General features: G+C 35.4%; 3 protein-coding genes and 2 pseudogenes across 3 annotated transcripts; 2 read left to right on the top strand and 3 right to left on the bottom strand.

Moving 5' to 3' along the window:
* Nucleotides 1–6,348: 6,348 nt before the first annotated feature.
* Nucleotides 6,349–8,244, top strand: LOC120121155 (reticulon-like protein B5). The gene is made up of 5 exons (XM_039140593.1): nucleotides 6,349–6,651; nucleotides 7,073–7,253; nucleotides 7,446–7,587; nucleotides 7,678–7,747; nucleotides 7,836–8,244. The coding sequence occupies exons 1-5, from the start codon at nucleotides 6,456–6,458 to the stop codon at nucleotides 8,000–8,002; spliced, it is 756 nt and encodes a 251-aa protein (XP_038996524.1). The 5' UTR covers nucleotides 6,349–6,455; the 3' UTR covers nucleotides 8,003–8,244.
* Nucleotides 8,245–10,732: 2,488 nt separating this feature from the next.
* LOC120121161 (probable membrane-associated kinase regulator 6) lies at nucleotides 10,733–11,766 on the bottom strand. Its single transcript, XM_039140595.1, has 2 exons — nucleotides 11,160–11,766; nucleotides 10,733–11,084 (listed from the first exon to the last, which is right to left on the bottom strand). The coding sequence occupies exons 1-2, from the start codon at nucleotides 11,764–11,766 to the stop codon at nucleotides 11,077–11,079; spliced, it is 615 nt and encodes a 204-aa protein (XP_038996526.1). The 3' UTR covers nucleotides 10,733–11,076.
* A 2,482-nt stretch (nucleotides 11,767–14,248) lies between these two features.
* On the top strand, nucleotides 14,249–14,951 carry LOC120121159 (annotated as a pseudogene).
* Nucleotides 14,952–15,035: 84 nt separating this feature from the next.
* Nucleotides 15,036–20,586, bottom strand: LOC120121151 (annotated as a pseudogene).
* Nucleotides 20,587–21,109: 523 nt separating this feature from the next.
* LOC120121152 (UDP-D-xylose:L-fucose alpha-1,3-D-xylosyltransferase MGP4-like) lies at nucleotides 21,110–23,619 on the bottom strand. The gene is made up of 4 exons (XM_039140591.1): nucleotides 22,998–23,619; nucleotides 22,744–22,905; nucleotides 22,054–22,269; nucleotides 21,110–21,600 (listed from the first exon to the last, which is right to left on the bottom strand). Exons 1-4 carry the CDS (start codon nucleotides 23,484–23,486, stop codon nucleotides 21,391–21,393), a joined length of 1,077 nt encoding a protein of 358 aa, XP_038996522.1. The 5' UTR covers nucleotides 23,487–23,619; the 3' UTR covers nucleotides 21,110–21,390.
* Nucleotides 23,620–24,311: the final 692 nt, after the last annotated feature.

The raw sequence follows: 24,311 nt of genomic DNA, 5'->3' as shown, positions 1-24,311 counted from the left end.
CTCTCTCCGTAGGTACCATACTGAATTCATACTTCAGCAATTTCAGGAACTCGATCTCATATTCAGAAACAGTCATGTCTCCCTGAACCAGGTCTTGAAACTGTTGTCGTCTCTGAGCTAAGTAGCGCTCTCCCAGAAAACGGCTCCGAAAGCGATCCTTAAAGAAATTCCAGGTCAAACGATCGGTAGGAACACTACTGGTCACTGACTCCCACCAAGTGTAGGCATTGCCATCTAACATCGCCACAGCACCCTGATATCTCTTAATTGAGTCCAAACCCAACTGATCCATGCGTCTCTCTGTATCCTGGAGCCAATCCTCAGCTTCAGTAGGAGCTCCACCTATCTGTCCCCCAAAAGTTCTAACTCCATTGGCAATCAAAGTCTGCGAAATAGGAACCTCAGATACAACACCAGTAGCTCTGACTGCTCCCTGTATTAACTGCAGAAATTGTCTACCAAAATTCTCATCCAAAGCAACTCCGGTAGACTCTAACTCAATATCGGTCGCTCCTATTATCGGTGTAGTCATGCCAATACCAGCGGCAGGAGGCAGATCCGTTGGGGTCGTAGGAGCATGATCACCTATCGGAGGTGGGGGATCTACCCGTATCTCATCGATCGGATCTGCGAATCTAGCCACTCGACCTCGTCCACGGCTAGTTCGACGACTACGTCTAGCACTCATTTTGATGGATCTCAAGTTTACTACAGAAGATAAAACTTAGGGTTAGATAAGCACTTGGAGTCTCAAACATAGTTAAAATCTTAATAACTTTGTGACATGGCCTTAGTAACTCGTTTTGTAAAATATTTCAAAACCGTATTTTCAATGTGGACTCATACACAGTCCGAGGGTTAAAAACCAAAAGCTCTGATACCAATAAATGTAACCCCCTAGACCCGGCCTATGCGTTTTGACTAAGTCTAGTGGATCACATTATAATTATTAAAGACATTTTTCGCAACCGTTATTCCATCAATATAAAATCACATTATAAAAACATGAAATTATAAACAATTTATACTATCAAAATCCAACTTGTAAATATAGTACAAATAAATAATAATTTAATTTAAAACATGTCTTCAAATTCAAAATCACAATAAACCGAGCAGTAGTAGCAAAAGTGTTATCATTATAAAATCCGATATTTTAAAATATGGTCCATGTCACCAAAATAAAGTAAACTTGCCAGATAAAACATTACAATCTGATTTACTTCAAGAGATATGTTGATCCTCCAAGTGCTCGAACCAAGGTATCTACCCAACAGTATCTGAAAGGGGAAAACATTTTCAAAAGGTGAGCTAGGCTCAGTGTGTCCCAACATTTCCATAAAATCACAATAGGTACAAATCATATTCCAGTAATCTCACAAATTCGTAAAAGAGTTTAACTTTTTGAAAATCATAGTTTAAACCCTTTTCTGGTACACCATCAGTAGTTCCCAAAATTATTTTCCATATAGCTTAATTTATGCACATAGCAAAAAGAAAGCCGACTTAAGGATAGGCTCCGAAGCTTGTATCCTTAAGCCCAAGTCAATAAGTCCATATAGCTTACCCTAAGCACACAGCAAAGGAAAGCCGACCTAATGAAACATCTTGGGGCCCTCAAGAGTCACATTAGGCCCAGTTAGCTTGATCAGAGCTATTCCATCGTATTTCAATTCCAAAATTCAATTGCACCGTGACATAAACTCCATAAATCCAAAAACATGGTAATCATATACCATTTCAAAACAAAAATTAGATAGCAGCCATATTCCATAAATTGTCACATTAAATTGGTGCATCCATAAAACAATAGGCAATGAATTCGGTGTACCACGTATTAAAACCAATAAAACAGTTCAATAACAAGTAGGGAACACACCTCGACAATAGATTCAAATAACAAATCTACTGATTGCTGGTTTCACCACGCTCTGCTACAGTTTTCGAACGGGTAAATACTGGCACACGTGGTTTAACTGATCTATAAGAGCTGGGTCGAGCTGTCGAACGATCCGGAGAGTCTCTTGTACCTTCAAACAATAATATTTATCAGTCTCAAATCCTATTTAATTGTTCAAAGCTAAACTTCTTAAGTATATACGCATTTTTCGGGTTTGACTATCAATTTGAGGTATTTCGAGTCTGAATTTGGCCAAACGGATTACGAAATCGGAATCAGGGCATCGAAAAACATAAAGTATGACTTTTCGAAAATTCAAATTCTTGGTCAAAGTCAAAGTCAACCACTTTGACCGTAGATTTGGAGACCTTCGGATTCGAATTTGACAAAACGGACCACGGAAACGGATTCGGCACGTCGAAAACTATCAGGATAGGTATACTCGGAAAAGATTAACGGTCGTTTAATGCTCGGTCAAAGCCATTTTAAGTTTTAGTCAAAGAAAGTCAATAGTCAACGGTCAACGGTCAACGGTCAACGGTCGGGTCGGGTCAACGGTCGGGTCGGGTCGGGTCAACGGTCGGGTCGGGTCAGACCGGTCAAACCGATTCAGACCGGTCAAACCGGTTCGAACCGGTTGAAACCGGTTAAACCGGTTTCCAGCAGCCACTCGCCCTGCGGCGGCGCGTGTGGCGCGTGAGGCGTCCTCCGGGGCCCTAAAAATCCCGGAAAAATTTCTAAAAATTATTTTGAGCGATTTCAAGATACTTACAACGATCGGTTCAAATTTTTGAACGGCGGAGAGCTCGATTTCAAATCGGCCGAATCTTTGACTGCACCACCTCCTCACGCGCCGCCGTCTACGGCGGACAAGGTTGACACCGGTGAACTCGGAACGGCACAAGGAACACGATGGTGCGGGAGGTGTCGTAAACGGAGCAACGATCAGCGGTGAATTTAAGATTTCCTCGGCGATAGAGCTAACAAAACCGTCGCTACTTTGACTGGAAATTCCCGACGTTTGGCCGTGTTTCGCTTCAATTAATTTGAAGGGTTTGTTCCTCGCTCGATGATGAACACAACGGTGGTTTCAAAACAACGATCGGAATTCGGACGGCGTCGAAATCGGCTTTGAAGTAGAGTGCGGGAGGAGGAATTTCACAATTGTTTTCTGTTTTGAAAACAGAAAACCATTCATACGCTTAAATGAAATTTTCTGCCGACACTAAAAGGAGTAATGCAGGGCTTGGTCCCTGAATTTCATTTAACTTCTAAAATGGCCTACAATTTTGAAAACTTTCGATTTAATCCTCAAATTTTGCCAAATTACTTAATTAAATTTTTTTTTCTCTAAATTTTATTCCGGGTTGTTACATATATTGCCAAATTAATTCCTTCATTTCTTTCCACAACTCAAAAATGTTTTAAAAAGCCAAGTTAGAATACAGTTAACTTCTTCTTCTCCGGGCCAATAGTCACCAAAAACATAAAAAACTTTGTTTCTGCTCAACGATACGATTTAGAAGTGATAAAGGAGTGTAAGCGAACTAAAGTATCTGACAGAGAGACTGTTTCGCTACACAATTATAATTATAGTTACACGATTTAAGTGTTTCGCAATTGGTGTAAGTATACGCGTCGCAAGTTATAATATAGAAATATATCGTCCCCTCAGAAATTGGTGAGACTTTGAGATCTAACTTCTAGCACTGAAAAATAAATTAGAATTGTGATTGTATGAGTTCGAATAACAATTAAAAATAAGAAAACAAGTAAATAACAATAGACGAAAATTGAGTAAATGAGTAGATCGGGGTATTGCGATTGTCAAGGCAATTGGGTACCCTTCCTTCAAAGCTCGATAGATCGTTCTTCAATGTATTATTGTTATTCCTACCTTTAAAGAACTGGTCAATAGTGCATGCATTGATTATATATTCACGCGTTAACCGAGGGTGAACAATAACCAATCTTGCACTCATTTTAATTGTTGAAATCTGAATCTTATCCCTACGATGGATTAACCTTCACCAACATTCGTTTAAATAAAGATTATTTTCGTTCGTTTCTTAAATCTAATTCTCTCGATATTAAATAAATGAATACTCTCAATATCCTCTCCCAATTCCCTCAAAATTCAAGGAATCAAGAATGAGCAAGCTTTGCTGTTAAAGAAGAAACAATCAATAACTTAAACAAATCCCAAAGGTTTTCACGAAATCACAATAACCCAAGCCAAAATAAATTTAGTGCATGACTGGTTATGAAAAGAACAACATGAAAAGAAAAGAAATAAAGAAGAAGAAAAAAAGAACTTCCCTTCCCTATCTCCCGCCCCCCATTCTTGAGCGTCTTCTTCGTCTTTTTATCTTCTTGGAGGAGGATTTTAATTCTAATAAAAGAGCTAATATTCTCCTTATCTTTAAATTCCTTTGCGAGCAAGGTTTCTTCTATTTTCCAAACTCTGTGTAATTCCAATCACCTAAATGAGTTGGAATTATTCTTTCACCTTTATTCTGTGAAATTTAACTCACATTGTAATATCTTTTCTACAAAAAGTGATAAATATAATAATAATCAACAGTAAAAGTTAAATTCGTATTTGTGCAATGAAATATAAAAAAAAATAGCTGTCCTTGTTCCCATAAGTAATGGGATAAGGGGAGGTAAGATAGTAGGCTGCCCACAACACTAGATTGAGAGCAGCTTCCGTAGGAGACCTCCAAATTATGAAATGCTCTCCATGTGACTCAATCCCACAACCTCAAGGTTAAGAACATTGTGCTCTACCAACTGAGATGGATGATCATTTCGCTCGTGCAATGAAATATGTGTAACAAAATTAAAATTATCTTGGATTTATCAATAATTATGGCGACAGAGAGGTATAAATTGTGATACTTTCGTACACTTATTAATTATATCGACATACAATCTTTTATTAAAGAAGATCTCTGATTATACGTGACTACCGACAAACTAATCAAAAAATAAAAAATTGTGATGGTTTTTATGTAAACACCAAAACGATCGTAAAGATATATAAAAAACATATTAAAAGCCAAAAATATTATACTATAAGAATATATAAATCACGTGTCACAAAAATAGAGAAAAACATATAAAAATAAGATATTTAAATTTTTGAAAATTAAAAAAATAAAATAATATAGGATGAAAAAGAAAAGAAAACGAATAACTACCGAAGATCGATGGCTAATAATAAAATTAATGTTATCATCTATTTAAAAAAAATAAAAAAGGAAACCCTAGTTGCTCTCTCTTTCATCCCTCTCATTCTTTTTATTTGCGATTTGTATTATTTTTTATAGATCAAATTAATTTTTTTTATTTTATATAGCCGACAACGTCATTAATTTTGATATTATTTGTCGATCGTCGGTTTCATTTTTTTCTTTATTTTTTTTTAATTTTTTTAGGAATAATTATGTTTCATGACATGTTTATATCTGTCTTCGTGGCACATTTATCTCTTTTATTTAACAAATTTTAATTTTTTGTCGTTGCTTTCGTTTATCTTTTTTTTGTGTAGTTATATTTGACAATCGCTAAGACTGATCAAGATGACTCTTATTTGTTATTATGTTAATCTTCCCTACTTTGGACCCTTATATTGATTTGGATACACATTTTGCGTTCTTGGATAGTTTTCTCACATCACTTGACTATGATTTACTATTTGTCGGTGGTCTTTCAATAGATTCATCCTCTTTTGTGGTTCGTTTGCAGATGCAATCAGATTTGTTATATCTTTATTTTGTTCGAGTATTTTGGTTAGATTTTTTAACATTTTCCTTATTTGGTCATTGTGTGATCTAAGTAACTAATTTTTTTTATCAATAATTATAAAAATGTCTTAATTATAATTTAGTTTACATTTAAAATTATATTTGTAAATCTTTATTGTAATTTTGGATATTTTATACTGTAATTCTTTATTATAATTCTGGATATTTTTTACTTTTAATACAACTAACGATTTTCTCTAAGAAAAAATAAAAAAATAAAAGAGGAAAAGGAAGATCACACAAACTTTTTTTAGAAAAAAATACCAGATTAATTTTTCAGATTTTTTTATTGAAGTTATAATCTTTTAAATAATTAACATGGAGCCCTCTTATAGTAACCCTAAGCGACTACTCTAATGCGATAGCCGTCCATGACACACCATCATCCCATTAAATGGTTGCCACGTGTCCAATATAGGTGAACCTTTCTAAAAAGTCAAAAACCCGCACCGACCCTTCGGTACTCCACGTTCATCTCGTCAGAAAAATGGAAAAGAACATCCATAATCCAATTTACGCTGGACCCCACCGACCATACCCCTGCCCGAATCTAATTTCAAAATTCTAATCCGAGCCTTTGGTTTTGGCTCCGAACCTCAGACAAACTCATCGACGGTTTATATATTCACATCATAAAACCCTACATTTCCCACTTCAGCTCTAGCAGGCCTCGAACCTTTCGAACCTCGTGAGAATCGGAGACAAGAATCCGTCATTTTTGGGTTCCGGTTCGGATTTTTTTAGCAATGGCGGAGGAATCGGAGAGTAAGCACTCGGCGGTGGAGTCGGTGATGGAGAAGATAAGCGAGAAGATTCACGGCCACGATTCATCCTCGGATTCGGATCACGAGAAACCGGGTTACACTTCTACTGTTCAGTTTAAGATTTTTCGGTTGTTTGGAAGAGAGAGACCAGTTCATCATGTGCTTGGTGGTGGAAAACGTACGAACTCTCTCATTTTACATTTCCCCCTTTTTTTCTTTCTCAAATTTCATTAACGATAACATGGCTTTAAGCTTTTTAATTTTTGTTGTTGATGTACTTGATGCAAATGAGAGTAAAAGATATAATCTACTATGTTTACAACGCTTTGCTTGATTTCAGATTAGTGGATCTATATTTTGTTTTATGCTTTAGGATCTGTTTCATAAGAAGAAAGCTAATTAATGCACCTTGAGTTGAGACCTTAACATTTTGGGTCTTTTGCTTTTGTAATTTTTCTTGTTTGCATTCTGGGCAATATATCTAAGTTGAAGGGCTTTAGAAAGAGAAACTATTGTTGAAAGATTAATGACTTTTGTTTGTGTTAAATGCTGATCTTCTCTTTTTCTCTCTTATTTTACTGGTAAATAATTTGTTGCAGCTGCTGATGTATTCTTGTGGAGGAATAAGAAGATTTCAGCTGGTGTGCTTGGTGGAGCAACTGCAATTTGGGTCCTTTTTGAACTGGTTGAATACCATCTACTTACTTTAATCTGCCACATCTCGATACTCTGTCTTGCACTATTGCTCTTGTGGTCCAGCGCTCATACCTTCATCCACAAGTAAGTTTATACATTCTTCTTAGGAACTTTGCTTTATTTGGCTATTGAGTTTAAGATATTTTATTGTTTCTTAAAGAGTATATATAACCCCACACTTTTCTTTATAGGACCCCACACTTTTCTTTATTTGGCTATTGAGTTTAAGATATTTTATTGTTTCTTAAAGATATAAACCCACACTTTTCTTTATAGGACCCCACCTCGCATTCCCGAAGTTTATTTACCAGAGGAACCATTCGTCCAAGTTGTCTCAGCTCTAACTACTGAATTGAACCGTGTGTTGAAGCTGCTGCGAGATATTGCATCTGGAAGTAATCGGAAGGAATTTCTTATGGTGTGTTTGTTTTCATGCCTATGGGGATGCCTCATCTTAAGTTTGATTGAGAGAATTACTAATATTTCCATTCCTTGATTTGTATTTTAGGTTATAGCTGCATGCTGGGTTCTGTCAATCGTGGGGAGTTGGTGCCACTTCTTGACCTTGTACTATATATGTAATAACACTGACTCAATTTTTTTAGCCCCAAGTACTTTTATCTATGTAATAAACTGATTTTTTATTCCTCATTTATATGTTATCAGCTTTCGTGTTGCTGCATACTCTGCCTGTTCTATATGAGAAGTATGAGGACAAGGTTGATCCATTTGCCGAGAAGGCTATGATTGAGATTAGAAAGCAATATGCAGTTTTTGATGCCAAGGTTCTGAGTAAAATTCCGAAGGGTCCTTTAAAGACCCAGAAGGTTTAGGCAAACATTTGGCTGGTTCTTGGTTTCCAGGGCGTGGGGGTGTGCTCCATTCACATTAGGTGCAGGCATTTCTTCCTCAAACAAACTTTTATGAATGGTTTTCAGTTCAAAATCTGTATCATCAAAAGGCAATCAGTTTTTTAGCAATATGCCAAGATTACAAATGGCGCCATAAGGTGATAATATTTTTATGTAGCTTTGTTTAATTTGGATAGCATTAAGCTTTTTTTACATTGGTTGCCGCCTTGTTTTGTGCCGTTTTATAGCCTGCGTTATTGCCTTGGTTCTGTGCTGTTCGTTTATGGCCAGTCCTATATTATGCAAGAAACCCCAGTATTTTGGTAGTCTTGATGATTAAAGTTAATTGGAGGATAAGAATGTCACTTTAAATGTTCCAATTATGAAATATTGTGCACATAAATTACAGGAAAAAAAGATGTGTGAAATTCATGGTATTGTTTTTTCTTTCAAAAATTAGCATAGATGTGTTGTTTTTATATATAAATGTAAGGTTTTTGTTAATATAATAATATTTAGCATATTATAAATTTTATATGTAATAATTTATGCGTTTATAGTTTTATTTTTAAGTTTCAACATGTTTGTATGTTTGTGTTAATTAGTTATGTTTCATGTTATGTAGTTCATTATATATTTTTAAACATGTTCATATATTTATATCATTCGTTTTTTTTTTCGTGAATTTTTTAATTGTTTTTTTAATGTTTTCCCTTCATGTTTCAATTTATTTCGTATATTTGTGTTTTGTTATAATAATTCAATGTTTAATTGATATTATTGATGATATGTTATATCAGATGAGATTAAATATACTCAAATATTTATTATAAAAAAATTGATATAATTATTGGTATATTATATAAGAGGAAGGAATATTGAACATATTTAAACATTTATTATAAAATTACGTATAATGTTAATGATTTTGAATTTACTAATAATATTATAAAAATGAATAAATTTACTAACTATTTATTTTACTGTATAACTATTATATACAATATCGATCAATCAGATATAAATATAAACATAAATATTAAATCTAAACTTGAACATGGTAGGGAGAAACTATAAATATTAAATATAATAATATTTTTTAGAAATTCAATTTGATTCCACTAAATTTAGTGAGTAAAAATGATTTACAAATAATTTATAGTAATATAGACTTTTAAATACAATATTTGAGTTTTTTCGGAAGAAGTACAATAAGTTAATTGAGTTTCAATTTATTTTATAAGTAATTTTTGTTACAATAATTTAGGTTTTAACTCTTTTTATATGAGTAAGTCTAATTTGATGTTATGTAAAAGAATATACAATCCTCAAACATATATTATAAAAGCATACAATATTATTTTAATTAAAAAAAATTAATATTATTTTTTAGACTTACTAATAAAATTATAAAGATAGACGAATTAATCTATATGGAATTAAAATATAAATACTAAAACATGATAGAGAGAAACTATAAATTGACCTTTAAAAATCAAATTGCAAACCATCAATATAATTATCCTAATTTAAATTTCAATTTGATTTTCTTTACAAAGTATAGGATGTAATGTTAGTATCTTCTTTTAATAATATTGCATTTTGAATCATTTTACTGTTTTTAAATTTTCTTTATTTCTGATAGAACTTTATTTTAATAATTATTTTAAATAAAATGAGGATAAATTGATAGGATTTTTAAATATAAATGATTTATTAAATTATTTTGAATTAAGATCAATTAAATAAAATGTGTACGTTTTAAGGACTAAAACTGGTATTATATCCGTCAAACCTAACGAGGTGACCAAAAATAATCGTAAGGTAAGTTTTGAGAAAAAATAGGCGTGACCAAATCAGAAACTCATGAATTGATAGGTAACTAAATAGTTAGTTTACCCTTTGTGTTAGTGCAAGTAATCTCCAAAAATCCTAGCATATGAATCGAACACAAACCATGGCATAAGCCATCATTGGACTCGTAAGCCTTGCAACAATTTCAATGGTAGAAGGACATTTTCCCGACAGCTGCAACGTGCAATGTTTTTGGTCCCATCTCTAACAAGCTTAATCACCGGATGCTTTTTTCTTCACCCAAAAACCATAGAGCTACTAAATCTTTGTTGTTGCATTTTAATGGCGGAGAATCATGTTATCTGTCACGACTCATCCAACTCAGTATGGAAACCAGATTTTGTATAGGTTCATCGGAGAACATATGCATAAATAGTGAGTGTGGTCATTTTGTGGCGGTTGTTCTAAAGGTGTGAATGAAGATAAAGAGCAGAAGAGAACAAGAATTGAAGCAAGTTGATAGGGGCATTGACTAGGGAATTTTCTCCCAACATTGCTTGTCCCCTTTCCCTGTCTTGTCTCCTGCAATAAACACTACTCCAAAATCCTCTCTCTCTCTCTCTGTATCAATAATTGTGGGCGGATGTTGGCGACGCTCCCTTTCCAACACTCACACAAGGGCAAAGGGTGTACACTGCCGTTGGAATTTTTATAGTGGGAAAGCGTTCGAACCAAATGAGAATGATTGTTGGTTCACCAAGAATATATTTAATTCCTTACTTGCCCATTTAACATCAGATTCATCTTCAATGATTGTTGGCTAAGCGTTCGAACCAAAAGGAGAATGATTGTTCGAACCAAAGTTCATCATTATCCAAATTCTTCTCATTTCATTGTAACAGAACCATGGCAGCATCGGAGGCCACGATTAACATTATTGATTATAATCACAAGGTATTCAAACACGTAATGCTATAATTTGCCAGACGATCTAACCTGTCAACAGATATCTTCGAAGTTTCAAAGAAAACTTCCATATAATCCCATCAATAACCATGTCTCACACAGCATGGGCCACAACAAATGACACAGTGAAGAACAAAACAGAGAAGTATGATACTCCATTAGTTTAATCTCGATAGTTTAAGAAATAATATTTTCTGTCGTTTAATATCCTAGAACAAATTGACTCTTCTTCATCAGCTTCCACCATGCATCTCTTCAACTTCTCTATCTTTTCCTCATATGAGAGCATGGATGAATTATTTTCCTGAAAAATGAATCAAAGCAAAAAAAAAATTTAAGAATCTTTGAACCGTTTAAGTTTAGGGTATGGGAACAATACCTATTGATCTTTTGCAATGGAGAACGGCCTCATAAATAGGGTTCTCAAGATAACATGAATCGCCCCCCATTGAAGTGCTACAAGCTGTGATCCGTTGCGTAGACCCTAGTGGTGCACCGTTCCGGCTCTTAGTTCTCCACATTATACTCCTCTCAATATCATCAACCCCGGTACTTTTTCTAAAGCACCCTAGCTTATGGCACAAAGGTCTCAGATTCTCAAAAAGATTTCTCAACATTTTCTTTGTTGATCTCCTGTATTTTCCAAGAAAGCTGCAATGAATCCTCCCCTCCATGGGGATTCGGTCAGTTCTCGAAGAAAAGGGTGGGGTTTCAATGGAATCTAAGGTGGTGCATGAATCTCCCTTCGAAGGATCAATATAAGCAGGTCTGATGAAGCCATTGGTGAAAAGCTCATCGGCATGAACAAAAGGTTGAGGAGTTGGAGCAATGGACTCGAACTTGAAGTTGTGGTCTATGAGAAATCTATTTGAATCTTCACAACAGTTGCTAAAGGAATCTTCATGGAGGCCATCTAAGGAGGGTTTACGGTCGGATAACCAACTGTAGGAGAAACTATCAGTGGCTAGAGATTGCGAGGTTTCCATGTAATCAACCATTGATGTGTTGGAAATAATCAAGGATTTAAAAGGAGATTATAAAGGTGTGAAATGACTTCAAAACCAGGGTGACCACGACCACGAGGGCATACATTTGTCTGTTCTGTCCAAGTCAAGCAGGAGACATACGGGCCAATAATCTGGAAACCAAATCCACTGTAGCTTCTATGTTCTTGATGATCGCTTTCTTACATTTATATATAGCTAATCATTCATTAAATGGTTCCCCGTAAGTTACTTTGAATATCATGCCAGTGATGAGAAAATACCCAACTTGATCTATTAGACTATTAGTTACTATCATACGTAGATGGACCAAAGGAGGGCGGGTAGAGTAACCTTAATCTGAAAATCTTCATATATTTTAAATATTTTTTTTATATTTTCTATTGGTAATCTATTTCCACGCCCTAAAATTTTATAAATCCATCTCTTAACATAAAATTATACGTCCGTCCCTACATACTGACTCTAGACCATGGTCATATAAACTGCAAGTTCTTAGCAGATGCAGCTGTAGAGCAGGCGATGGAAGGGAAAAAAGGGCACAGGCGGCACAAGAAAAAGGGTTTAAGACGTGTTTGATGCTGATGCTTGATGTTTTTCATTAAAGAAAAATGATGTCCTGTGTGACTAAAATGGAGCGCATGGAACAAACAAGAGAAACAAAGAAAGTGAACACACAAAATCTAAACAACGCCTGTGACAAGTGGGAGTTTCAGCACCCAAATAGAGACCAAGAGAAACAACAATAGAGGTGGTGTTGTTCGATTTTTAAATTCCAAGTAGGATAAAATATATTATTTAAGAAATATAAGTCATGGATTTAAAAATTCCGGTAACTGACATAATATGTAAAGAAGAAGTTGGAACAAACAAGAGAAAAACAAAGAAAGTGAACACACAAAATCTAAACAACGCCTGTGACAAGTGGGAGTTTCAGCACCCAAATAGAGACCAAGAGAAACAAACATAGAGAGGTGGTGTTGTTCGATTTTAAATTCCAAGTAGGATTAAAATATTATATTATTTAAGAAATATAAGTCATGGATTTAAAAAATTCCGGTACTGACATAATATGTAAAGAAGAAGTTAAACTCGTAGCAGCATGGGGAGTAGAAGATGAAAACATTACAGCAACCGAAATTCGGAACATTAAATGTTGAAGAAAAGAGGCGAACAAGGGGACCTAACTGGTCGAACTAGAAATGGATCCGGCACATAAAGTGAGTAATAGTTAGTATCTTACGTAACACCAAAGTCTACAGTCCGTTAATGGGTTGATTTAAATGATAAATAATTTAATATTATTTAAATAAAGTTTCGGATTTGAATCTTTACTAGAAGTTTCACCCATCAATATCATATATGCGATTTGAGTTGATCCAAATTAATCAAAGTAAAATCTTAAAATAAGGTGGGGGAACAAAAAAAAAAAATCTAAGGTCCCCTCATCGCGTAATTGTATGCACAACCACTTCTTAACCCTCTTAAGCTGGTCCAATTAATACAAAAATTTTATAAAGATGATTATAATTTACTTATTTAATTTAGAAATAATAATATCTAATAACTATTTAATAGAAAAAATTAATTGACTAATTAAATTTAATATTATTTAAATTATTAAAGACTTAAAAATAAATTAAATAGTTATGGATACATCCCTCCCTCGTCTTATTTGGTTCCGTGCAAGGACATACACATGACTTTATGTATGAGAAACTTATAAAATTTAGATATTTCAAAAACATGTTATCATAAAATATACAAAGAAAATAATTCAATTATATGAGAATTTAAAATTTTCACAAGACGATCATCTCCACCTGTTCTCTCAGCCCATCATTGATTTTATGTTGGGATATAGTAAAAATAGAAGTTGAGTTGCTTGATTTTTGAATCAATCATCAATTAGCATCTCAAAAGTTATAAATTTAAATATATTTAGATATAGTTATTATTAATTTAATATTTTAAAATATTTTAATAATTAAAATGATTATGAAATAATATTTATTTAAAATTTTTGAAGTTTACTAACATCACATAATTTAGAAACATATCTCAAATTCAGACTTCAAAAAAATAATATTCTTTTCTACACTTAAATTATTATTATTATTTGATTAAGCTATAGTAATTATTAAATAATATATATTCTAAATACTCCTAATCATGTGATAATGATACTCGATCATTCATACTACAGTTCATTGGTACTCAACCAGACACCTCTAGGAATAACCAAGGAATAACTAAGGAAAGGAGCCAATAGTAAGTCACCAAAACAGGGGACAATGGTGGAAGATGGACGTGTAGGAACTCACTTTGAAACTAATCGTCTACGCTATTCCACTGCTCTATGCTGTTGATACAGTGAGGATTAGTGATTAATCATCTATTAATAAATCCGAACAAATCCGTTGTCGACGAAGGCTGCTTTTCTCCAATACATAAGAGCTTTTTAGTAACCAGAGTAGGATCAAAGATGGCATTAACTCCAGCAAGGCCACTGGCTCTTTTCTGCTCAATAATTCTTTTACTAGTTGTTAATGTTGATGCTGGTGGAATTGCTATTTACTGGGGTCAAAATGGAGATTAAGGTACCTTATCGGAGACTTGTGCCACAGGTAACTATGATTTTGTTAACTATGCTGAAGATGCTAGGCAGGTGCCTATTTATCTTTGGAACTTCTTAGGGGGAACGGTCTTCTCTACTGCTAGGGGAAGCTGTCTTGGACGGGGTCGACTTTGATACCTTGCAAAGTACCTTTCAGGATACGGCAAACGTGGTACGAAAGCGTATTTAACCGCTGCTCCTCAATGTCCTTTCCCCAATGCTTGGGTTGGGGGTGCAATGAAAACTGGTCTATTTGACTATGTTTGGGTCAATTCTATAACAATCCACCATACCAATACGCATCTAGAAGCATTGGGAGTCTAGAAGACGCATGGAAGCAATGGACTATAGACATTCCTTCAACTAAATTTTTCTTGGGACTTCCAGCAGCCGTTCATTCCAGTAGCCGATCTTACCTTGAAACTGCTCCCTGCTATCAACGTTTCAGCCAAGTATGGAGGTGTGATGCTGTGGTCGAAGCACTACGATGACCAAACTGGATACAGTTCTTCCATCAAAAGCAATGTTTAATTTCTATTTGTATGTCAAATCGTGTAACCATGCATGTCATGACTTTATTGTATAATAAAAAGTTTAATGTTTTATATTAACAGTTTGAGCCATTCACGAATATCCATGACCAGAAGGATGCCTTTAGCTACATATAGTAATACTCACATGTAAATAAATAATGCATTTCTTCCTGACACAAGGCCTATAAAGCAAAAGAAAAGGGTAGAACTAAATAAAAAATTAAAGAACTATCAAATTAGAATCTACTGCCAAGTATGCAAAACAGAGATGGAACTAGTTTGCTGTTGCTAGTGTTGAATTTGAGTTTTCAATATCTTCTGCAAGAGGTTTCACATACTTCCCTAATGCTTTTTGATGGTGTTTATGCCTCATCCTCTCTAGTTTATCCTTACTTTTTTGCTTCCTTGTCTCTTTCTGCCTGTTCCGGCGATTTCTCTCTCTATCGAGAACACCTTGCCAGACCACCTCGCCTGTTGACGGCCATAACCATCGTCTTTTTGGGCGGTCAGAATCTGCTTCCTCGGCTAAATCCTCGTCCATGGCCTTTAAGGTGTTGAATGAAAACCATTTGATCCACATTTTACCCTTACGACCCTTGAACTTGTGGTATTCTTGCATCACACCAGTTTCGGGATTCACATACACAATCCGACGTGCACTGTGATATGCCCAAACATTATAAGCAGCTCAAGCACCCGTGAGTAGCAATGCTTGTCCTGTAGAACACAATCACTACACTGAAAACAGCATTTGACTATTTATAGGCTGAGACCGATTTCAGAAAGTTCGGTGAACAAGTTATTCCCCGGTCATTTGAGATTAAACTTTCATAATAATAATGCACTTTATGGTATTACCTTTGAGAAACTGAGATAACAGTGACCACTTAGATGGTGCTCATCGTACATTTGAGCATCTAATGAATCCACAAACATCCTGCAAAATGCGAACCAGACATTAAAATGTTTACGAATCAAACACAGTTTCGACTGTTCTTGCAGAGAAGCCATTAAGTATAACAGTTCTTACCTTGAAAACATAACAACTCTAAGAAGGACTTTGTTGGCAAAGCCCAACTCTGCATGACAGACCATGTGCCTCCTTCAGGCATGGGAGGCAAAGAGTTCAAATCATGCTCTAAGCCATACATCCTTTTAAGAGTCTCAGAGAATACAAACCTGCAATGAAATAATAAACGGAATAATAAAGAGTTAAGGCAATTTTATTGTACAATTTCGTGCTTTTTCCGTTGAAATAATTGGTTAACTTTACAGATCTTACTTGCAATTTCCAGCATTTATAGCATCACAAAATGACCAGAAGTCCCTCTGCAAGCTGTTTCTTGGATCCGTGTCCATCCGGACCCAAAAGTATAATGCGTCACCATACTTTCGCTTTTCGATGGTGTCTAATAATGAAGATTGAGCAACATCAGACAAGGATGCCTGTTTTTGCCCCACAATTAAGTATGAGTAAAGAAGACAGAGAAAAGAACAAGATATTTCCTTCAAGGTGTTGCTAAGCCAAAATGGCATAATTCTCACCAATTAACCCAGAAGCGAAAAAAATGCATACAGAGAGACAAAATAAGAAAAGAGGAGGGGTTGGACATTTTCTATTACCTTCCGAGCTGTTGCTCTCCATGATTGAAGCCCTATCCAGGCATTCCTGTGTAGACGGTCAATCCGGTTAGCAATAGCAAATAAGGCCCCGTATTCACCAAGAGTGTCTCGGTAGTATGGATTGTTAAGAAGTTGCAGACGAGACGGTCCATCAACATCATCCATCCCCGGCCTTCGACCTTTGGTGGACTGCAACATCCATTGGACATATTTTTTAAGTGCCACTCAAGATTATGAATAACAGCACACTCATGCTTTCATTTTACAACTTCAATTTCTTGAACTTGAAATGGGTATCCAATTGTTTAGAAATAAGTTTTAAAGAAATTCTTAATTTCATTTTAAGTAAATCAATAAGTGAACAAAAGAAAAATGCAACCCGTATAGTTCTTTTACAAACTTACCAATCCAAATCCATGATAAAGAGAATTTTGGTGCAGGAAAGGCCATGTTCCTTCACCAAATAAGGTTCATATATACACAATGGTTGACCAATCCTTTCAAGCTCCCTTTCATCCCTTTCATGCAAGTCATTCCTCATACGGTCAGCCCTCTTGGCATTTCGATACACATCCTCCCAGGTGCCACGAGGTTGATCGGTTCTATCTTTCAACTACAAGACATTTGAAAAAGCATGAATCTTCATTAAGTAACAATTTAAACAAAGATGGCTGAAATTGTTCAACTAAACTTTTGGGTAACATAATTTCGCAGAACAGTTCCTACCTCTTGCTCCTCTCGTCTCCTTTTGGTATTGAGAATATGTATCTTTTTTTCTTCCTCCCAAATCTCATATGAAAATGAATCATCCATAGCAATTAATGAACCGAGTTTCTCCCTTCGAGAATGGTTCCATTGTTCCTCTAAGGTGTTTAAAATTTGGAACTCCTGTCTTCGAAAGTAGAATTTAGAAAATCCTCAAACAGGTTCCACTGCCATTCTTCTTTCAACTTTGAAGGAAGTTCTGCAACAACCTTAGGAGGCGCAACTTCTGACGGAAGCTTGAGAACATTTTCTAGTAGAAAGGCATATCCTTCAACAGTTTCCTGAACCATCAAGTTTTTAACAGTTCCTCTGCCAATTGAAGCAATATTGCGCGCCAATGGCGACAATTTGCCATTTGATATCACTTCGAAAATGATTTGAGTCAAAACTTTAATATTCTCCTTAGGGAAAATATAGCCGTTTACCCTGTCATCAACCTAATTGTTACTGCCAAGTCAGTAGTTTGTTTGCCTAATGATCCCAAATATCCATGAAGAGAAAAGAGCGACGGAGGCTTACACATTTCCTGATATTGGAGAGTTCTGGTGCTATGATCGGTTTACCAAGGGACATGGCTTTCATTAGAATTTCTGGGAACGATGGCTCCTCAAGAAATGAGCCATATATCACAAGGTCAGTCATGCTGAGAACACTGTCAAAATCTTCCTCGATGACCATATGCTTCACCACACCTCTAGGATAACTCAAATTAAGAGCAATTCTCTGGGGGAAATGGAATATACGTGAAATAGAGAAAATAAGTGAGAAGCTTAAAAACTATGTCGACATATGAACTCAACCACAGCATTTGATAAACTATAAAGTGATTATGGCCATACCTCAACAGCCATGCTGTAGTTGCCTGTTGAATCACTGCTTAAAATTATAATTTTCGGATGGGAATTTGAATTCTTTTCGGATGAAAAGTAAGCAAAGAGGGGTAGTAGAGCTTGCAAAATAAGGGCATGCTCCAACCACAAGCCTCTGTACATAAATTGACTTCCAACAATTGCAATGAGTACTTCATCAGGTCCATAGCCCATCTTCATACGCTGATTATCTTTGTACAAATTCATAGCATTCTCTCCATTCCATACTGCAGCAGGAGAACCGGGAATGACATAATAGTTTCCAGAATCGAATGTAGAATACATCATCTGCAGAAGGTAGAGTAAGAAATCAAATCACTAGAAGCAAATCACAAGTTCTAAAGCACTCTTAGAAGCACCGGCATTATGGGAAACAGAAATAGCGTGAACTAGGCATTGAAGTAAAAACTCGCTCAAAATATAAATCAGTTACTATGATATTTTCTTAAAAAAAATAGGAGCATTATCACTTAGTTGCATGGATTTTTCCATTCGCTCAGACCTTACTAATGGGACTTGATAGCACCTATATCCTTCCACAACTTTTAGTTAATAGTATGTTAACAATGAATCAGTGACGAAATGATTTTCAAAGACATATTACCGGAAGTGCATAGTTTGGGAAGACAACAACAGTTGCCCGACTGAAAACCTTTTTCCAATCATTCACAAGCTCAATCTGCCTACTTGAAGTGTATTCTCTAGAACGTAGAGCGAGTGCTCTTTCAGGGATTGTCCATATAAGTGGAATAGATTTGAAAGGTTCCTGCATAAAACTATAACAGGCAAACTCATTCATGTTAATAGAGTCAGACAAGTAACACTTCCGGGGAAATTTTAAACATAAAAGATCAAATAAAAAAAAAATTAATGTCTTCAGCATGTATGCTAAAGTAATCCTAAAGAATATCATACCTAGAAAAGACACTCTTGGCCTCAAGAGAGCTAACAAGTATGCCATCATAGCTGCAAAACAATATATCACAATTATATAGTATATACCCAAAAGAACAAAATTCTATACAGGAGAAACTCAATCATTTTAAGGAAGAAAAGGAAGTCTTATTCTGATTGAAAGCAAAATCCTACACAATCACTTGATTGAATTTCTCAATATAAGAACTAATGTACATAACTGATACAAATATAAATAGTTCAGTAAAAGGATATGTACGATGAAGACCCCCAATTAAAAATTGTCAAATAAAGTATCAATCCTGAAGTGGAAATTTTGGAGATTACAAACAAAAACACATACTTCAGCCAATCAACAGCAATCTTATTCGGTCCGACTTCAAGAACGGTGACTGGAACCCTGATGCTTTGCCAAACATTGCGCACAGGACCATCTTCAAGGGAGTAGACCTTCCAAGAAAGTAATTAAAACACATGAAGCTAAGATGAACCATTAACTTCATCTTCTAAGAGTTTGTTAGTCATATTCAATGCTATCACCCCAAACATTCCCAGAAATATACGCACTGAGTTTTCAGCTGAAAAGACAGCTAGAATGTTCTTAAATCAGCGGCAAAATTCCAAACATATATTTGTATATACATATATATCAACTCACAAATGATTAAGTGTCCCGAAGTCAATGTCATTTACCTGAAGTTCATAACCAATCTCTCTCAATGCAGTTGCGATGGTCACCATTAGCAATTGTTGTGGGTCAACCAATAGATCGGGAAAGACCTTCAAGTATAAAACTTGAGGTGTAAAACAGAAGTCTTTATAACAGCTTGCAGAAAAAGATCCAACAATGAATGAAATAAAATTAAAAAGACAATTTTCACTAACCAGTGCCAGCTGAGGCTTTCTGTATTGGAAACGGTGTTGACTCCTGTTGAAAGCAGACGAAGATTCCAAATTGACTTGTTTATTTTCTTTCTGAAATTTCTCTAAAAGCTTGCTGGGTTCCAATCTGATATCTTCACCAAAATCAAGCCCACCCATCTCCTTCAAATACCTCAATTCTCCGAATACCGAATCTTTATCATCCAAGAAGGAATCTTGAGATTTGTCCATCACTGAGCCAGGCAAAAACATTTGAAAGAACACGACGAAGAAGAGGAAAACAGCAACGGTGCAAATCCATTGGAGATAATCCAGCTTCTTGAAAAGCAAAAACCGAGAAAGTCTCGATCTGGGTCGGGCGGGGAACGGGTTTCTTTCGTTCCTACTAGCGGCTCTCTTCAACGAGTTCCCATTTTCCAAGGAATCCATTTACATTCTCATTCAAAAAAAGAAAAAAACTTAGCCCTTGAAACCCAAGAAGAAAGCTCAATCTAAATAGGAAAAAAGAGGAAACAAAGCAAAGACTCAAGTGATGTTTAAAAGTTTATTTAATACAGGAAGATGAAGCTTGTGAGCAAAAGAGGGGTATAGCATTCAGATGGATTTCAATGGTCATTGAATTGCCAAAGATGGACAGTGACAGAAAGGCAGCAAGGGGGTGAATCTATATTACTCTTCCCCTTGTATCAGCTTGCTCTGTCTTTAATTGACTTAAATAATTAAGATTTTCCTTTCACGTTTTTTGTTTAAAAATATGTTTTTGGTAAAATTATCACCGGCTCTTAAATATTTATTTCTCCCCCTCACCAATAAATACAAAGATTGATCTTTGGGGTTTTTTTTTATTAATAAAACAAAATTCATCTAGTAACTACTCTAAAATAAATTGATCATTGACATAAACAATGCATCTGTTTTCAGAAACATTCATTTGCTGTTGGCCGACACATTTTTAATAAGGCTAATAAATTTTATGTGCTCTTTCCTTTCAAATAAAATCATTGCATCACTGGGAGAGATCCATTCAAAACCATACGACAAACAAATTGTATTTGCATTATGTCAAGGAAAACAAATGTGGAAGAAATAGATTGATTTCATCAGGTCTGAAAACAAAGTTATAATTGAAATTCAACACAAGATCTGGAATTGCCCCTTGATTGAACCCTATTAAAATGAAAGAATTTTGCTCAAGAAAATGAGCATTCTCAGCTGCTAAGGGTCCATTTCATCTGCACTCTCAGGCTCCTAATGATCAATGTTTATCCGAGAGCTTACAAGCAGATGCTTTTGAGAAGAGCTTACAAGCAGATGCTTTTGAGAAGATGTTCCACCTCTTAGGGTGGTTGTTGAGGCTGTAATTGGTTGTGCAGAAAGCAATCCCTAGGTATTTCTATTTTTTTCATAATCTGCCTAGAGGGGACTCGAGGACATGATCATCAACCAACCAAAGGCCATAGTCTCGGAAGCGCTTGATCTTCTTCTCAAACCCGAGGATGTAATTATTATGAATTATGACATGCATTCCCTTGGTTTGCTGCACCCACGTCTTGTTCTTGAAGTACAATCCTCCTGTCGGAAATGCTGATTGAGGAAGCAGGTAGAGATCCACCTGCAGAACACGTTGTTAATGTATGATTATCAGAAAACTAAAACTTGCTACCAGAAATAGGTCACACACCATCCATTACAAATGTCAAAGATAGAGAAGGCCCATAAAACCACAAATCTCAGACAGCACAGCGTTTACATACCCAAACCAAAAGCAATAGTTTGCCATGGACCAGAAATGCAAGGACACAAGCAAAATATATTTCTAAAGAATATCAGATTGGATTAACCACTGATGTTCCTTTAGCATTATGATAAGCCAAACTTCCATGTTACAGATGGCCAAAAGATGCAACTACTCGTGACTGAAAATTCATGCATCAATTAGCAATGTTTTCCAAATTATGGTATGATGAACGAGTGCTCGATATTGTATGAACTCCAAATGAGAAGTATTAGGTACATATATGCTACAACCCCAAAATTGAAAAGACAAGAAGATGCATAAACATACCACTCCGGCAGTTTTTAGTAGAGCCCAGTTAAAAGCAGGCTGATCATTTGCTTTCTGCGCTTTGGACCATGGCTGAGCTTGAAGTTCTTCAATCCATTTCTTCATTACTAGTTTTGCTCCATCAGTAGCGCGCAGAAAAATCATACAACTACAAATATAAGGGCGACCCTTTTTCCCTGGAGGTGGCAAATCATGGGAATGGTTAAGTGGCTTCACCTGATGAACCAAAGAGAAGAAGCATGAAGCAACGTTATGAGAAATAAGCAGAGTCAGCAAAATATTTCCAGAACATAGCAGCCTAGAGTCCTAGAGGAACAAGGTATGGTTTTCGTTCCATTCTCTCCATTCCTTTTACTTCTATTTCCCATTTCTCAGAAAAGGAAAAACAAGACAAAATAAATAAGGGTAGCCACCCATGTTATACAATCCAATTTAACTATCATTCATGGCTTAACAATCATGGTGACAGAAAAATTGTTGCGAGTCGATAAGCCAAAGTTTATTGATTTCTCATAATCTAATAGAATGGCTTAATCTAATAGAATGGCTTAATCTTAATGAATATTTTGGCTAATCCTGCATTGAATAACACATCAAAACACTGGTCTGATCTACACTTCCAAGTATGAAACTAGCAATTCTTAAAGCAAAACAGGCTAAAAACTATTATAGCAAAGTTAGAATACATACTGCAGTCATGTCGTCAGTGAAGTAAACATCATGATTTCCTTCGAAATAAGGGAATGGATCTCCCAACCACACCATATCGACATCATTATACATAACATTGTAGCCGAGCTTCAAAATTTGCAACAAATGCCGAGGTCTCCTGGCAGTAAAATTGAAGAATCCCTAAATCAAGCACCCAATAAGCATCAGTTGAGAATGCTAAAAAAAAAAAAGAGATAACTTTCAATAAACAAAACCCAAAGCAGGAATGGAACCTGAGAGCCAAATTTGTGGGCAGTTTGTGAATCAAGAGCTGGCGGGATTAAAACGGCATGGCCAGGCCATTTTTCATTAACCTTGTCGAGAGTAACATAATCCTCAGCTATTACAAGGACTTTCTCTTGGTGCTTTTGTCTGGTGATACTGATCAGCCAATTGTTGAGAAAAGGCAAGTAAGGTTGACTGACGGCGCAGACAATTAAGGTACCGTTTTTGGCGACGAAGGAAGCGGCTTCGGCCAAGGAGTAATCTTGCCATTTGGAAATAGAAGAAGAGGCCGTTTTTGAGTTAGAGAACATGGAGTGAGGCATGCCTGACCAGGGCGCGAACACTCCGAGGATTACCATGAGCGAGAGGAGAATAGTTAGGCCTGTTGGACTGAAGATCGAAATGGGTCTTTGTGAGGTTGATGAAGAACGTGGGGAGATTGGGTAGGCGTTTGAGAATGGGTTCTGGATGGGTCGTTGGTGCAAGAATGATGACATTGTTGTGGATAATACTGAAGTTCATCAACAAACGAGCTTGTTTACGGAGTTTAAGGAATCGTATATTGAGATCGGATCTGTAAACGGTGATGGTGTATGCCAGTTGCTTTAGAGTTTGAATACTGAAAGGGAGGATATGATTGTGGGTCGGGTTGTGTTAACCATTTAGATTTAATGGGTTAAATAAAACGTATAAAATCAGTAAAATTTCATTTACTAATAAATTTAGTTATTAATTTTTTTATTTTTTCAGAAAAAAATAAATATATCTTTAAAAAAATTAAGAGTAAAGTGTACAAATGGTCCTTCGACTATTAGATATTATTTTATTGAGTCATTCGACTATTAAAAATTATAAAATGACATTTTAACTTTAGGATGTTGCTTTTTTTTAATCTACTAATTATTAAAGTTATAAAATGATCACCTGACTATTTATTGTGTTCCAAACTCATTTTTTTCAGTTAAAAAATTATTGACAGTTTGATTTTGACGTTAACCTGTTGATTGGGATATGATAATATCCGATCCCAAAATCTCAAAAGATTATAATGTATTAATCAACATGTTAATGTACAGCTCAAATTGTCATCATTTTTAACGAAAAATAACGAGTTTAAAACACAATGAATAGTTGGGTGATCATTTTATAACTTTTAATAGTCGAGAGACTTAAAAAATAATATTCTATATTCGAGGAATCATTTTGTGACTTCAATAGTCAATAGATTCAATAAATCATCACTCTATAGTCAAGGGATTATTTGTATACTTTACCCAAAAATTAACTTGATCTTGGAACTAAAAAAACTAACCTAGTTTATT

This window comes from Hibiscus syriacus, unplaced genomic scaffold (assembly GCF_006381635.1).
Source record: "Hibiscus syriacus cultivar Baekdansim isolate YM2019G1 unplaced genomic scaffold, ASM638163v2 tig00110357_pilon, whole genome shotgun sequence".
Taxonomy (NCBI): Eukaryota; Viridiplantae; Streptophyta; class Magnoliopsida; order Malvales; family Malvaceae; genus Hibiscus; species Hibiscus syriacus.
This window is presented reverse-complemented; position numbering and strand designations above follow the sequence as displayed.